At 35.5% G+C, this 15,162-nt stretch overlaps 1 protein-coding gene across 2 annotated transcripts in view; it reads right to left on the bottom strand.

Moving 5' to 3' along the window:
- Nucleotides 1-219: 219 nt before the first annotated feature.
- Nucleotides 220-15,162, bottom strand: part of tyn (trynity) — a 186,541-nt gene continuing 171,598 nt past the window's right edge. For both annotated transcript variants that reach the window (XM_074177996.1, XM_074177998.1), the window contains exons 7-13: nucleotides 10,847-10,978; nucleotides 7,394-7,569; nucleotides 4,999-5,132; nucleotides 4,745-4,884; nucleotides 3,673-3,899; nucleotides 1,276-1,465; nucleotides 220-1,044 (exon numbers count right to left, since the gene is read on the bottom strand). In XM_074177996.1, the coding sequence (XP_074034097.1) occupies nucleotides 893-1,044; nucleotides 1,276-1,465; nucleotides 3,673-3,899; nucleotides 4,745-4,884; nucleotides 4,999-5,132; nucleotides 7,394-7,569; nucleotides 10,847-10,978 (1,151 nt within the window). In that variant the 3' untranslated portion in view covers nucleotides 220-892. The remainder of the gene's footprint in view (nucleotides 1,045-1,275; nucleotides 1,466-3,672; nucleotides 3,900-4,744; nucleotides 4,885-4,998; nucleotides 5,133-7,393; nucleotides 7,570-10,846; nucleotides 10,979-15,162) is intronic.

The following is a 15,162-nucleotide window of genomic DNA, read 5'->3' on the forward strand; positions in this document are numbered from 1 at the left end:
CATATCCTAGATTGATAACATACCCTCTCCGGTTTGTTTAATTCGTGACTCCAGATTTAGAGGCAAATTTCAACTTTTCTGTGATTTCTGTTTTTGAATTCATTATATCAACTTCGATACGATGTATATTGATATTATTGTCAATCTCCAGATTTCGGTTGAATGAATGTTAGCTGATGATGTTTCAAAAAATAATTTATAAATTAGAAATAACAACACTTTCTCTTTCAAATATTATTTATTTTGAGATACAAAAGATCTACGTAATAAAAAATCCTAATATAAATAAAAAATAGACTTGAAATTCCATATAAATATATACAAAAAAAAACCGATGAACAATAAATACTACAATAAATAATCCTAAGCACTAAAAATCACTAGCAGAGAGAAATCTAAAATCTTACCGCCACAAAATCTGTTCCGGAAGAACGAAATCAGTGCGTTAAAAGGAACTCCTATGAAAAGAGATCAAACGAATAAATAAGTATAATTTTTGTAACGGTAAAATAATATTAATCTTCATATAGGGTTATTCCAAAATACGGCAATGACTTCGAATGACCAACTTTTCATTAGACCCGTGCTTTGAATAACCCTGTACACTACAGATTCGTAAAGCTGTCCCACCACCAGACCATCACCACCCCGAGAATTCAGTTACTTATATTTAATTATTGCGAGACTTTTGTTGAACTGGGAAAATCCCGTCCGACAATTTTTCTTACTAAATTACATTACGAGGGTCAGCCAGAATATCATTAATGAATTTCAACGGGAAATTTTTGACCGTCCTTCGTACTGTTGAGAAAACTATCAACTCCCCAAATAAGGGAATCGCGTTGATTTCAGAAAGCACCATAAAGGAGTCTATGATTCTGTTTTACACTATTCAGGCAAGATGTTTTCCTGGATTCAGCCATTTCTTCATGTAGTAGCAGAATAGTGTGGTGATGTACAGTAAAACTAGTAAGGCACATGTCACTCCCAGAGCTAGGACTGATGTTTTGGTCGGACAAGGTTCGACGATCGTCACAGTTTTGTCTGAAAGAGGAAAGAAATATGTCAAACAATTTAACACGTGAAAAATTCATATTTTTCAAAACTCAGTCAGTAGAAGAACCCTTTTGACTTAAACCATCACAAGCATTGTTCAATATTTGACAATCTCGCGCGATGTTCTTCGGAAGAAATAGTGCATACTGTCGATGAAAAAGAACACTGCTTGAGTAGTGCTTTGGTTCTCATCGGAGTTCCACATACTATTCTACTCACCTTTTCCAAAATCAGCACTGGATAGATCGTTTCTCAAATATTCGGATTGTTTTTCATCTCCAAAGTCCAACACCAGAATCTCCTGACTAAGCGTCATGTCTTCTTCTTTCTCTTCATCTGTTTGATTGCTTACACTTCTCTTCTTTCTTCCCCAAGATTCTAGAGAGTCTCTGCCCCATTCACAAACAGCCTGAAAAAAATGGATCATGTTATAGATCTAAAGTAGGAAAGTACATATTTTTATGGAATGAGTAGTGAACTTTTTTGAAGAAATCTACCAAACTATTAAATTGAATTCATCAGGATATGATCCTAACATTTAAATCGATTGTTTGCAATCCGAAAATCTCAACATCATCATGTGTGAAAATACAGGGTGTAACTGAATAAGTGTAAAACATTTAAGGAGGTGATTCCTCATCGAAAAAAAGATAGGATCTTTCATATAAACTTCATTGGATCATCCCTTGTTAAGAGACAGCCCCTTGAAGGGGGTACATAAAATTTGTATAACAATTTTTCTCACAAGCACTGAAAAAGTTACAATATTGAAATGAACCTGACGTTTTGTACTACCAAAAAGACACTCAGCCAGTAATTTATTTGGTTTCCCGCATGGTTGTAAGGGGTGAAAAACGCAACCCCTAAAATTTATTTCCAATGTAACTTTTTGTCTTATTATTTGTTTACCATTACCATAAGTTGTTCCTAAAATAATTTTTTGCTGCGAACTGGTTTATTTTGGGCAAAAAACCCAAGAGACATTTTTTGTTCAGAATAAAACAGGCTATCGGAAATAAATTTTTAAATGGTAAACAAATGATAAGACAAAAAGTTACATTGGAAATAAATTTTAGGGGTTGCGGTTTCCACCCCTTACAACCATGGAGTAAACCAAATAAATTTCTGGCTAAGTGTCTTTTTGGTAGTACAAAACGTCAGGTTAATTTCAATATTGTAACTTTTTTAGTGCTTGTGAAAAAAATTGTTATAAAAATTTTATGTACCCCCTTTAAGGGGCTGTCTCTCAACAAGGGATGATCCAATGAAGTTTATATGAAAGATCCTATCTTTTTTTCGATGAGGAATCACCTCCTTAAATGTTTTACACTTATTTAGCTACACCCTGTATACTTCGCAGATAACTCCTTATATTTAGTTGAATATTTTATTTTGATAACACTTCCAAAATACAAATCATGAAATTATAAAAAAACAACAAAAATTGATTGGCTCTCCGGGACGACTTCATTGATTCCAGTGGCGCATTTGCTTTTTCAGCTGCAGGAAAATCCGGAAAAACCTGCAGCATCACATCATCTGAAAATCTTGATCTGAATATTGAGTATGTTAAATAATTCAACTTCGAATTCAAGATCTCTTATGAAGTGATTTATATATTAACTCGGATAGCATACACTTTCTGTAGGTTATCCTTATTTCGTCATGCGTAATATGTCTCCAGAAATATCCCAACATGGGTCACCATAAATGGTGTTTCATTGACATCGCAAGATGTACGAAATAACGCATCCCCAATGTCTTCCGAATAAACAGTGTCTCTAACGTTCTCAGTTTCTTTCATGGCACAACCATGGTGATGCTCGGATTTTTCTCACAACAGAAACTACATTCAAGGTTTGAGTTTCTGGTTTTCTTCCATTGGTGGTCAATTGAATTGAATTATATGACCTCTTTTGCCTCATGCCTTTGATAACTTCTGTCCGAGTCGTAGGCGAAACATCATACATGAAAATATGCAGAACACGACCAACAAACCCAGAAAATAGCTTTGTCACAGTTACATCTGATAATGAAAGTTTATACTGTCCAATATTAGTTTTGAACTTGATTAATCCACAGTATAGTCTGAGGATTTGAGCATAAAACCGACGGAAAAAACCGTAACTTGTCAGCTTCCTGGTGACCTGTGTGGGAAGATTTGTGAAGATTTTCATTGGTCTTTAAGCTAGCTGGGGATCCAATGATCTGTTGCTAATTAAACAGAACATTAATTCTTTTGATATATGATGATGTAATCGGGCTGTACTTGATGAAAATTCATTATAACTTATTTGGGTAACACTTTATGATGATATTTTCAATTGACAGTTTATGTTAGTACTAAAACCATACCCGAAGAAGCTACTGTATAATGAAACACGAGTCGCGCTTTTGTAAACCGTGAAATTTCTACAAAAAGTGATATTTAAATATGTTATTCCTTTTACTTTGATATTACGCTGCGGTTTTGATCATAAACTTGTAAGAAAGTAATCGTTTCGAAACTGACAAAGAAGAAATCTATACTCTACATTCAGCAATTTCTACGTTCTTCCCTTATCTAAACAGCAAGAGAGAACCACGGAGTACCCTCTAACCAAATTCCATACTTACAGGTTCGCAAGGTCCCAGACAATATTTAACGTTGCACTGGAAGATGACACCATAGGATTCCGTGAACCTGAACGCTTCGTAGACTGATTGCAATGCGGTTCCATCTGGAGTAAAAGCGGGGAAAATGGTCGCGTCAACAGGACATCCCTCGTCATCGATGATTTGGAAGGTGCTTTTCGAGTCTTTCGCCATGGCGACACAGCTTCTTGCGAAGATACCGTAAGGTGCTGAAATTCATGGCGTTCAGTGATATTGATAGAAAAGAGATTGTTTGATCCAATATATAGGAGATTCAATATTGTGGCAGAAACAACATGTACCAAAATCCGATTTGGAAATCTAAATAAAGAGGAGAAAACTGAAGAACCAGAAAAACTATATAGTAATTCGAAATACTGAAAGGGGTCAATGTAATCTAGAAAGTAATAATATATAATTAGACGCATGTAGATGATAGAAGAAAGATAACGAGGAGATTCAGTAATGTAGAAAAGGAATGAAAACTTACGAATATACTGTATTTCTTACCTGTCTTTTGGGTTTATAACCTTCCACATTAAAAAAAAAATTAAGTTTAGGTATTCATTTTCCACCAGGTCTTTTCTTAGTAATGGTAACCAGGTACGACCCGTTTCCACCGAACTGTTTGAAATACACTTGTTTCTTGAAAAAAAAATGCGTATCATTCGGTGAGGTTTCTTGGTGACAATTTTTGTTTTACTCAATTTTATTATGTTATGCCCAGTTGATTTTGAAACATGCTTCGCTATCCCCGATTGAGGCATTCTTCATAAGTGCATTTATTGGGTTTTGAGAACGTTAACCATTTGAAGAAATTTAATGTTTTTCATCAATTAGTCGATTTATAAGCAATATGATTATTGGATTCTTCAGTGGTTTATATTGCGTAGTAACTTTCCAGTGTGAACTTTTTAGTTTGCCCTTAATTACACTTTAGCAGATTCTCTACTGATTAAGCTTCCTTTATTTTTTATATTGTGGAAGGTTATAAGCCCCAAAAACACAGTAAGAGACATTGACTCAAAAAAGTCTTTCAAAGAATATGGCTTACTGTCTTCTGGAATTTCAATCCTGAATGTGAGTTTATCTCCAATACGCACGGTCTCAACTTCACGTTGACGGCTGTCCAAGATTCTGATCCTTGGTGGAGGTGCTTCAGGAGCAGAAGTGATGCTGATCATCTCTGGGTCTCTGAAAAATATTTAAGGAAAGTTATTGATAGATAATCAGCTGCTCAATGTGAATGACCCCACGTTAACCTGATTTATACTCAATTGACTTTTCACTAGTTGGAAGCATAAATACCTGATTGGCATCATTCCGAAGGTTATGTTCTTTGAAGACATATCGTAGGTGCACTTGACTTTGTAGATCTTATCAGCCTTTGTCATGACCACGCTGTGGTGTTGTAAAACTACTGTGTTACTGTAGACGCCAGTCTATAAAGGAAAAAAGTGTATTCAATATATGAAAGTTTTTTTATGATACAGGGAATTCTGTTTAGAAAATAAATGTACTACTGATGAATTTCAATTGACTTGCTTGTCTCAGTGCAAAACTTTACCTACACACTTTAATGAATTGACAGGTGTGAAATAAAATAAAATGGGTAATTTGTTTAATTGATGACTTGGTTATTTTGTGGAAATCCAGGATCACTTTAATGAAACGAATGAAAACACTTTTGCATAATTTCCATTAGTGGAACTGTTTCCATTCATTTCATTAAAGTGAAAATGGGTAAAATGTGACAACCATTCAGTTAAGGAAGGCTGAAGTCGGGAGTACACACAGATATACCGACTCTGAAAAAAATTCCAAAAAGGTGGCAGCTTCAAAAATCTGTAGCAATGAAAAATGATACACCTTTACGAAACAAATATAATATACAGGTTAATGTGGCATATTTGAATTTGAATTTGAAGTACCTCAAGTATCCATTCTTGGCTACATACATATACACGAGAATACACGAGAATATACACGAGAGTATAAAGATTGAACTCACAATGATTTATATCAATACTATTATAAAACAAAGTTTCCCCACCGCGTCTGTCTGTCTGCACGTGAGTGAATCAAGAGAAAGGTTTCTGTATATAATGCATTGATCTTTTAGGATGGTAGCTATTGAAATATATAATATTGAAATATAAAAATGGATTGAAGGGTATATTTTTGGGAGGGATTAGTGTTTCCATCTCCATCTTCATACAAAAAAGTGTGGGGAACTTCCAAAGGACTACAAAATAAACTCGTCACTAAGATGTGTAGATCATGTAGATCATCCCAAAATAAATATATGTACAATCCGTATAAAATTTAACTGACCCAGGAACTGAAGGTAAACGACCATTGATAACGACTGTATTCGCTGAATGGGCTCTGGAGCAGTTGGTAACATGGTAACCGACCCTAATTATAATCGGAAAATCGTATTCAGCGATGAGGCTCATTCCTGGATGAATGCATCCCGAAAAAGTCACTGTTTGGTGTGGACTTTGGGCTGGCAGCGTCATCAGTCCATATTCATTTGAGAACGACATTGACCAAGTTATCGCTATTAACAGCGAGCACTATAGGTCGATAATTATTAACTTCTTTTGGCCTGAACTTGTCACCAACGATATGTGGTTTCAACAGGACGGCTTATGCCACATTAGATATTCTGCACGAGCGATTTGAGGGCATGATCATCTCACGTGGAGGTGATGTATACTGGCCACCGAGATTGTGCGATTTGACCCCTTTAGACCTTTTTTGCGGGGTTTTCTCAAGCCGCAGGTGTATGCGAATAAGTCACAAAGCCAACATAACCTATGTCATCCGTCAAATTCTACCCTGATTTATGCGCCAAAGTCATGGAAAATTGGTCGTTTCGGATGCGCTCCATCCAGAGAAGCCGTAGCGGACATTCGAACGATGTTATGTTTCACTCATAATGGCATCAATAGGTCTTTTGAACGAATAAAACATTTCGATAATATCTCACACACTTTGTTTTATTTAAATTCAAATATAGGAAGCGCTCAATGAAAGGAAACGCTTTACGAAAGACCCTGTATAGTACATTGTGTATTGTTTCCATGAATGATATCTGAATCAACTCCATAACGAATGTTTGCAGTACAAAATGAATAGGAAAACATTTCTTGTATAATTCAATGTTCATTAGAAGGAAGGGCTTTTTTCTTTAGTTTGTATCTGAACGTAACTTCGATGCATGATCTACACATCTTTGTGAATACTTTATTTTGTACTTAATTGCTTTCTTACATCGTTTGAAAGTTCACTATAATTTTTTATGGAGTTTGAATTTTGTTCAACCTGAAATAGAATACTAAAAATAAACAGAAAATGGAGAAGTGAAGAATGCTGACGAAAACCAATGAAAGTAGAGACAACAGTAAGAAAAAAGTCAGCTGAATGACAGACAGAAGTAACTGAAAAAGAACTATCACATCCTTAACGAAATGTGCCTTCAGGGACAGCTTGAGGATAAATTCTAATTGACGAAGCATGGTTGTAAAAAATACCTACATATAATCATACTAGAAACATTATGGAAAAATAATAGGTTATTACAGTAAACATATATCAGGTTGAATTGAGAATCCATAATACACATAAAGTAACCCCCTTACTGCAAGATAAGGGAGGTTCTCTAGAACTTAAGAATGCTAAAATGTAATTTGCTTACCACAGACTGTGTGTTGCAGTCCTGACCAACCATAGTCAAGTCAAGTCGGAAGAGGTCGCTGTTGGCTACATCAACATTGCAAGTTTCTGATCTTCCCAAAGCATAAATCCTGCCGTTGAAAGGCTTATTGGTTCTCACTTGCACGGCTATCTTGGTGTCTTTGCAGTTGACCGATACTAAAAGTTAAATAAATTAATTTGGGGTAACCGGTCTGTAATGTTCTAATCTATAGAATCAATAAAAAATTCAAAGATCAGAAAAAGTTTACTTGGAAGGCATCATTTTTAGTACTCTTCAATAAAAAAATTGTGTAGCGTCATTTTCGCTAACACTGCATGAAGCCACTTTTTTCGAACGGAAAGGGGATGTTGTGGTACCTCGTTTGATAAGCATTTTAATCTTCTAACACTGGTTTACTTTTTGAAATCAGACTAGCCTTTCATGAGTTACTAGTGTCAAGGTTTTGCTCAATGTTTTCTTTGCTCATCGTGACGTAGTACAGGAGTTCTTGTCCCATTATCGTACAGTCGATAAGGGGACTTTTTCCTGTTCTCAAGATTGAAGAGACCCCTAAAAGGGCGGCGTTTTGCGACGATTGAGGAGATAAAAATTGATTGATTTTTTGAACAGACCTCGTGGATTTGACCGGGTTCTGAATGTTTTCAATCATCCACATCTACTGCTGAATGAGTCTGTTTAATTATATCGATTTTTTTTTGACTCAGTTTACTGGTCTATCGCTTTCCTCGATTTATCGGCTCGTTTGCTGTAACGATTTCAAACTAGCTCTAATGATGCACGTTTGTATTTTTGATGCTCCCAGCGTTCGAAAATCATGTTTGAAATCAAACCCATTTATGTTTGAAATTTTCAAAGGAGCGTTATCGCTTTTCTCTGATTGCCAAAAGGAAGTTGTAACTTCGCCAGGTCGGGTCAATACGATCATTTATTTAATCAGAACAGTATTCAGTTTAATAAAAAGGCTACGAAATACTGAATAAATATTTGAGGAAATTAATTATCGAACTCTTCATCCCGGTTTTCCGATGTACGTACTCTATACGAGTATATCGATAATGACGACGAATAAAAAGTATATGAAAGTTATGCGGTACCAGCCAATGGGGCAAAATGCATTTTTTTCCAACAAGACGTACCCAGAAGTAAAGGCGATAACATCTCCCCCTAGGAAGACAACATCTGTGGGATCAACAGATGACTCAATCTTTGAATATCAAAAAATTATGAGCCTCCCAAGGCAGTCAGTTTCAAAGCCAAGCTTCAACACCGACAGTCGAATGAGATTCGTCCTCTGTCTTTCACTGCAGCTTTTACTGCAAGGCAACTAGATGAACTTGTATCTTCCTCAGAAAGCACCTGTTTTTTTTAAACAATGCGCACTAGAAATGTCTCATATCCTATCTATTTCATTCAATAGGTCTATGAAAGAAGGCTATTTCTCAAAAATATGGAAAACTGCACTTGTAGTTCTCATCTTCAAAAGTGGTAATACGTTATTGTTTTAAAACTAGTGCTTGATTTCCAAACTTTTTTTGAGTCATTCATTTGTGATTATGTATACTTTGTAAAACATTGCTCCATTGAAACTAACTTATTTATCTAAACTGAATATCTCTTGAAGAACATGGACGAAGGCTACCAGGTTGATGCCATCTATATCGATTTCAGCAAGGCATTCTACAAGATAGATCATGCAACTCTACTCGACAAGTTGGCAGAAATCGGTATACACGATGATCTGCAAAGATGGTTTCAGTCGTATATTACAAATCGGTCTAAGGCAGTCAATCTGGGAAAGTTTAGTTCTAGATTCATTATTATTACTTCCGGAGTTCCTCAGGGCTCCCATCTGGTGCCTATCCTCTTTAACATCTATATTAATGATATATCTAGTTGTTTCTCCTACTGCGATTTTTTAATGTATGCTGACGACTTGAAAGTATTCCATACTGTGATATATACCAATGATTCACTCCTCATTTACTTATTCACAACGTTTACAGATTACAAATAATATTACAAATAATAATTACAAATAATAATTACAAATTAATAATAATACAAAATTAATAATAATATATAAATATTTCTTTTCCCCTTTCATATATTGGGACCTTTCACCTAAGCGCAAATGCGCTTGTGTTGTGATAGGTATCCCTTTTTTTAAAAGGAGATTTTTATTCTGTCAGACATTTTATATACATTTGATATTTCTAGAGAATGGAGCTTTCAAGTATATGTGTTCAATATAATTTTTCAATAATAAGTTGATTGTAGCGTAGAAATGATTTTATAGCAATTTTGTATTTCTTTATGTCTATAATATTCCTGGACTCGGGTGGTAGTAAATTGAAAAGTTTTGGACCAAAGTAATATACAGATTTCTGTGAATGACTTTTTTTGAATAAAGGTAGATGGATAGACCTTTTTATAACAGATCTGGTCTCTTTTTCAATAGTTGAACTTTGGTAATTTACTTTGTTATGAAATATCCATATTAAACAAGAGTAAGAGTAGAGACTTCTGATGTTGAATAAGTTGATTTCTTCATACAGCTTTTTTGTGGAAAATAAACGGTCCTTCTTACAAATAATTTTCAGTAATGTGTTTTGCATTATTTGTAGAAAACGATATTGATAATCTTGTTGAATTCTGCAAGAAAAACTGTATATTCCTTGTTTTAAAAATGCCTCTCTATCACGTTTACAAAAAAACAAAAATATTTACCCTCACCAATATCACATAAACAGGTAGCAGCTAAAGAAAACATCCAAGTCAAGGACTCCCAAGTCAAGGACTTGGGAGTATTATATTACTCTAAACTATTATTTTACCCGCATATTAGCTTTGGACAGACACCAAATAGCTGATGTTAAGTTCTTTTATCAAAATCAATAGAAATTGACATATTTTCTAATTCCTACTAAACCTTTCCCACGTCTCTCAAACGTTCATATAATCCTCATTTTCATGTGTAACTGTTGTAATTTACACTGCACTTGATTAACAACTGTTCATAACACGATATCGCATATTATGTAACAAAATAAAATCATTTACTGTTATTTTCACCTCATCATTGGTGAATTTTCTCTTTGGGTTTGTTCCGTTTTGTATTCTACTGGAAATATATGAAAAAATAAACACCAGACAGCGCTGTGTCGGCCCGCCAAGGTCTCATCAGTGGTGCTAGGCTGAACAACTCTGTCCTAAATACGCCTTCACAGCTTAATTACAGTGACTCAATTCAGCGTGGTTAGTTCATTCAGAATTTTTAAATGGTAAAAATTATCGTAAGTAATAATTAAAAAGTATCTATCATGTTCAATAATTTGCTGTTGGGTTGCTTATACCATCTGTAGACAACTATAAACTACATTTGTGCAGCAAAATAAGTATTACAAGTATTAATATTATAAACGAAACACTCACCATCGTAGCAAGTACCAGTTTTGTCGCAGTTGACATCGCTCCTCGTCAGGTTGTTCAGAGTAGCGTCTTCAGTGGTCTCGAAGACCACAGGAAGGGTGTTATCTGATGTGGCACCGGATGCAGCAGTCGCTTCTGTAAATCGGACGTTATTTATGTATTTATTTACGTGGTTGTTCGACGATCGACGGGCAGGCATTATCCATTATTCAATTCTAATTTCCCCTGAGTTAGATCCACAAGCGTTACATGGCTTGTCCGCTACGGTTGGGAGAATAGATCTCGAGATATGGGAAACAACGTTGTACGAGTATGAAATTGCCTTGTTCAACACTGTTTACTCTCATGACAAGAATGAGCAACATCTCTGATATATTGGCAATGTTTTAGGGTGATAATTATTGTGTTCGCTAATGAAGAGGAAAAACATTACGTTTCCTCATCAATCTGTTCGTGCATTGTCACGAGAATCAAATATGTGTTAAATGGTTCAAAATTCAGTTTCAAGATTAATCTAACAGGCCTAGTTGAATAAGAGCTTGTTAAAAAGTGAAAATCTGATAAAGATAAAGACTTCACTGCAAAAAAGAAATGATGGCGGAAACAAGGCTAGTCAAATTAACGCTTGATATAACTGTGTTGATAGTTCTTTGAACTCTTCCAAAGTAATTCAATATCTAGTCATCCTATCAGAAAAATACTACGAAATGGAAAATATTGCCCAACTCATTTTGTTCTGAAACTTTTAAAATACATTGGCTAGAGTGAGGAGTGATAATAATTGTGAAAAGAGAAATGAAAATTTCTATGTTTTTCATCACTTTTAATTGTAACTAACGTTACTGCAGTTTCGTCCTATATGGACATTCTCAAACTAATACAATAATTGTAATAATTGTTATAGTTGTTATAGTGTTATAGTTATAATTAAAAGTGGTAAAAAATATAGAAATTTTTATTTCTCTTTTCATTATGATCTCCTAACACGTAATAACGGCTACATCCATCAATTTATTGATAATAATTAATTGTGTTTGCTCACGAAGAAAAAAACAATCCATCATCTTTTCGAACACTCATTTCATTAGTTTAGAATGATCATGCAAATGTCAAACACATAAAATATTTCACATCTGAAATCCTCTGTTTTTTTAGAGACAAATATGTTTTTTGAGAGTCAAACTAGCACTTTACTGAGAAGTCATTAAGTGCCCAGCTCCATCACCAGAGTTGAATCAAATTAAGCAAACGTGGAATCAGTTCATCGAAAAATGTGTTTATGTGTGAGTTCAATAGACATATTGTCCAACATTGTCTTGGCAGTGGGTGTGAATTTTCAACAGAAAGAAAGCAAAAAAGAAAACTTTAGGTTGAGGAGAATATGTTCCTGTAGCAAAAAAAGTGATGGCAAACAAGTCTGGGCAAACCTAATTCACGCCAGGACATGCTGCCTGGAAAGTTGTTTGTAAAATTCCAATGTCATCCAAAATCAAGTTACTCTGTCAGAAAGTTGCTACGGAATGCCAAGATTGTCTGATTTCTATGTGGAGGTTCTTTAGAACATCTAGGTACACAATAATTCGATACTACCTCCTAACTAACTATAAATATATAAGTCACTCCAAGGTTGACAGACTATGGTACATTTTCCTCATACTAGTAATGACTTGAGAAGTATTATCTTGGACGCATTTCAAGGAGATGCGCTCCAGTGGTTGCAGGGTACTAACTACTCCCACCAGTCAGGAGAAACTCTCCTGATCCTCTCAGGTAACCTGCACTCGTCCAGGTCGAAATAAGCACCTCCGAAATCGTACCTGCGGACCATATTCTGGAATATCCTGTAAGGTAGTCATAATGGTAAACTAAATAGATTCTAATTGATTGGTCGATATCGAGGTTATCGGATGCAAGATTCCCACCTTGATGCCCTCAGCAACCTATCAATATGGAGGCATCTGTATGTAAGCTATACCTGACGTACTTTAGATTCAGCCAAGCAGACCGTTTTCGTCTCTGGTTTGGCATCTAGTCTCGCCACCTAGTCTCCTAGGTTTGTGCAGGATCAAGAGAACTGAGAAGCTCTCGCTCTTGATAGATTGTGACAGGGAGTACAGTGGAGTCATTTAGTCGACGCCTATGTTCTCTGTAGACTTAGAGGCAAATGCTTTGGATACTTCATATTCAATAAAGGGTCCTATGAGTAGCAAGGGAAGATAGGTCTATCACGGCTGAGCTCCGCATTAATGCAGATGCTTTGGATACTTCATATTCCATAAAGGGTCCTACGAGTAGCAAGGGAAGAGAGGTCTATCACTGCTGAGCTCCGCATTAATGTGGCAAGGCTTTATACGACAAGAGGCCTTATTTAGGAGGACGCCCACCTCTATGGGTGATACTTCACCCGGCAGGGGAATAATAATTCCATCCGCTGGCAAATCTGTCATGATTTGAGAAACTGTCAAATTTGAATTGCTCCAGAAATGCTTTTTCCAAAGCAAAACAAAAATACTCTCCTGTCGCGCATTTCGCTAAAAAATTTAGCATCATCGTGACATACCACGCGTTGAAAGACAGTATTTTTTGTTCTGGTATGAAAAAAAACGTTCTCATTTCACGCTAGAGGTTACAATTCTACCAGTCACGATTTTGATTAGCTTATTTCATTCGTTTTATTTCATTATCTTAGTGCACATCAACAAAATCTCGTCTTTTTTAAAAATTAGTTAATATTACTTTCTAAAGTGCCTTTCTTTAAGTTACCCCCCCCCCTTTTTATTATTTGAACGGGTCAACTCAAAAAATTGAAATTTGGGATAATAAAATTAATGCATGAATACTTTATTTTGAAGTGGAATTGACAGATGAAACTTTCAAGATGGCGACTGAGCGCCATCTGGAAAAAAAAATTAAATGAAAAGGGGGTCTTGTGACACATCATTTTGGAGCTCCTGACGAATACTTCACAATCCCAGATTATGCAGTCAATATCTTCACATTTAATAATTTCCTGAAGACAAACACATTAATATAAATATTTCTAAAAATATTCCTTTTTATCTGTCATATGGCAATTCCAACAACCCGATAAGGTTTGTTTGTTTGTTTGTTTTTGTTTATAGAAACGACAAAAATGTCAGTACGACAATGAACATCATTTAGTTTTCGGTTTTACTAGTAGAAAGGTACCACGTCAACAATCTCTAAAATGGTCAATACTCGTCCAATGGAAGAAAAAATCAAAGCGATTTTTATTTACGGTGCGACGCGTACCGTTTTCCGAATCGTCCTATCTGTAGAAAATATTTGAGGGAACTTGTATCTAAATTCACAACTACCGGTAGTGTACATAACAAAAAGCCCCCAGGTCATCCGTCCATTCCGGAAGAACAGCAAGTGCAAATAATTGGTGAGATGGTAGTAAATTCTGAACAGTCTATTTATTCCGTCGCAAATGTTTGTGAGGTGTCTCCTTCTACTGTGTGGAGACTTTTGAAGAGGAATAGGTATCATCCATACAAAATTAAAATGGTACACCAATTAACTGAAGATGACCCTGATCGAAGAAGATAATTTTGTGAAATCATGACGGAAACAATTGCAAGGCATCCTACCTATCTCCACAATATTTGTTTTAGCGACGAATGTACATTTTTTTAAACGGCAATGTTCACAGACAAAATTGTCGTTATTGGAGTGACACCAACCCTCACGTTTTCCGAGAAACACATACCCAATATCCAGAAAAAATTAACGTTTGGGCAGGAATATTGGGAAACCATATTGTAGGACCTCTATTTATTGATCAAAAATTAACGGGAACTGTATTTGAATATGCTGGAAACTACTGTTGACTATCTCATCACTGAACTTGTCGAAGCGAATCCTAATAAATTCGATATGGATATTGTATTGCAACAAGATGGAGTACCACCACATTACTCCAGACAAGTAAGAAACTATTTAGATACTACTTTTTCCGGTCGTTGGATTGGCCGTCGATGTCCTACAGAATGGCCATCCCGCTCGCTAGATTTGACACCTTTGTTTTTTTTGGCTATTTGAAGCAAAAGGTGTACGAAGCTGAACCTGCTTCAATATTAGATATACGGCAGATAATAAGATATTGACGTTACTGTATTAAAAAAAAGGTTCGGCGTGAAATATCGGATAGGCTGTTCATATGTCAAGAAGTTCAAGGCAACCATTTCGAGCATCTTCTGACCTGACCTTCACTTCAAAATTGAGTTGTTGTTGTTTGAGTTGACCCGTTCAAAAAATAAAAGGGGGACGAGAAATTAATGAGTATTTTCCTTCTA

This window comes from Leptinotarsa decemlineata, unplaced genomic scaffold, assembly GCF_025532065.1.
Source record: "Leptinotarsa decemlineata unplaced genomic scaffold, Ldec_3_MD MMD2_tig00003335_RagTag_RagTag, whole genome shotgun sequence".
Taxonomy (NCBI): domain Eukaryota; kingdom Metazoa; phylum Arthropoda; class Insecta; order Coleoptera; family Chrysomelidae; genus Leptinotarsa; species Leptinotarsa decemlineata.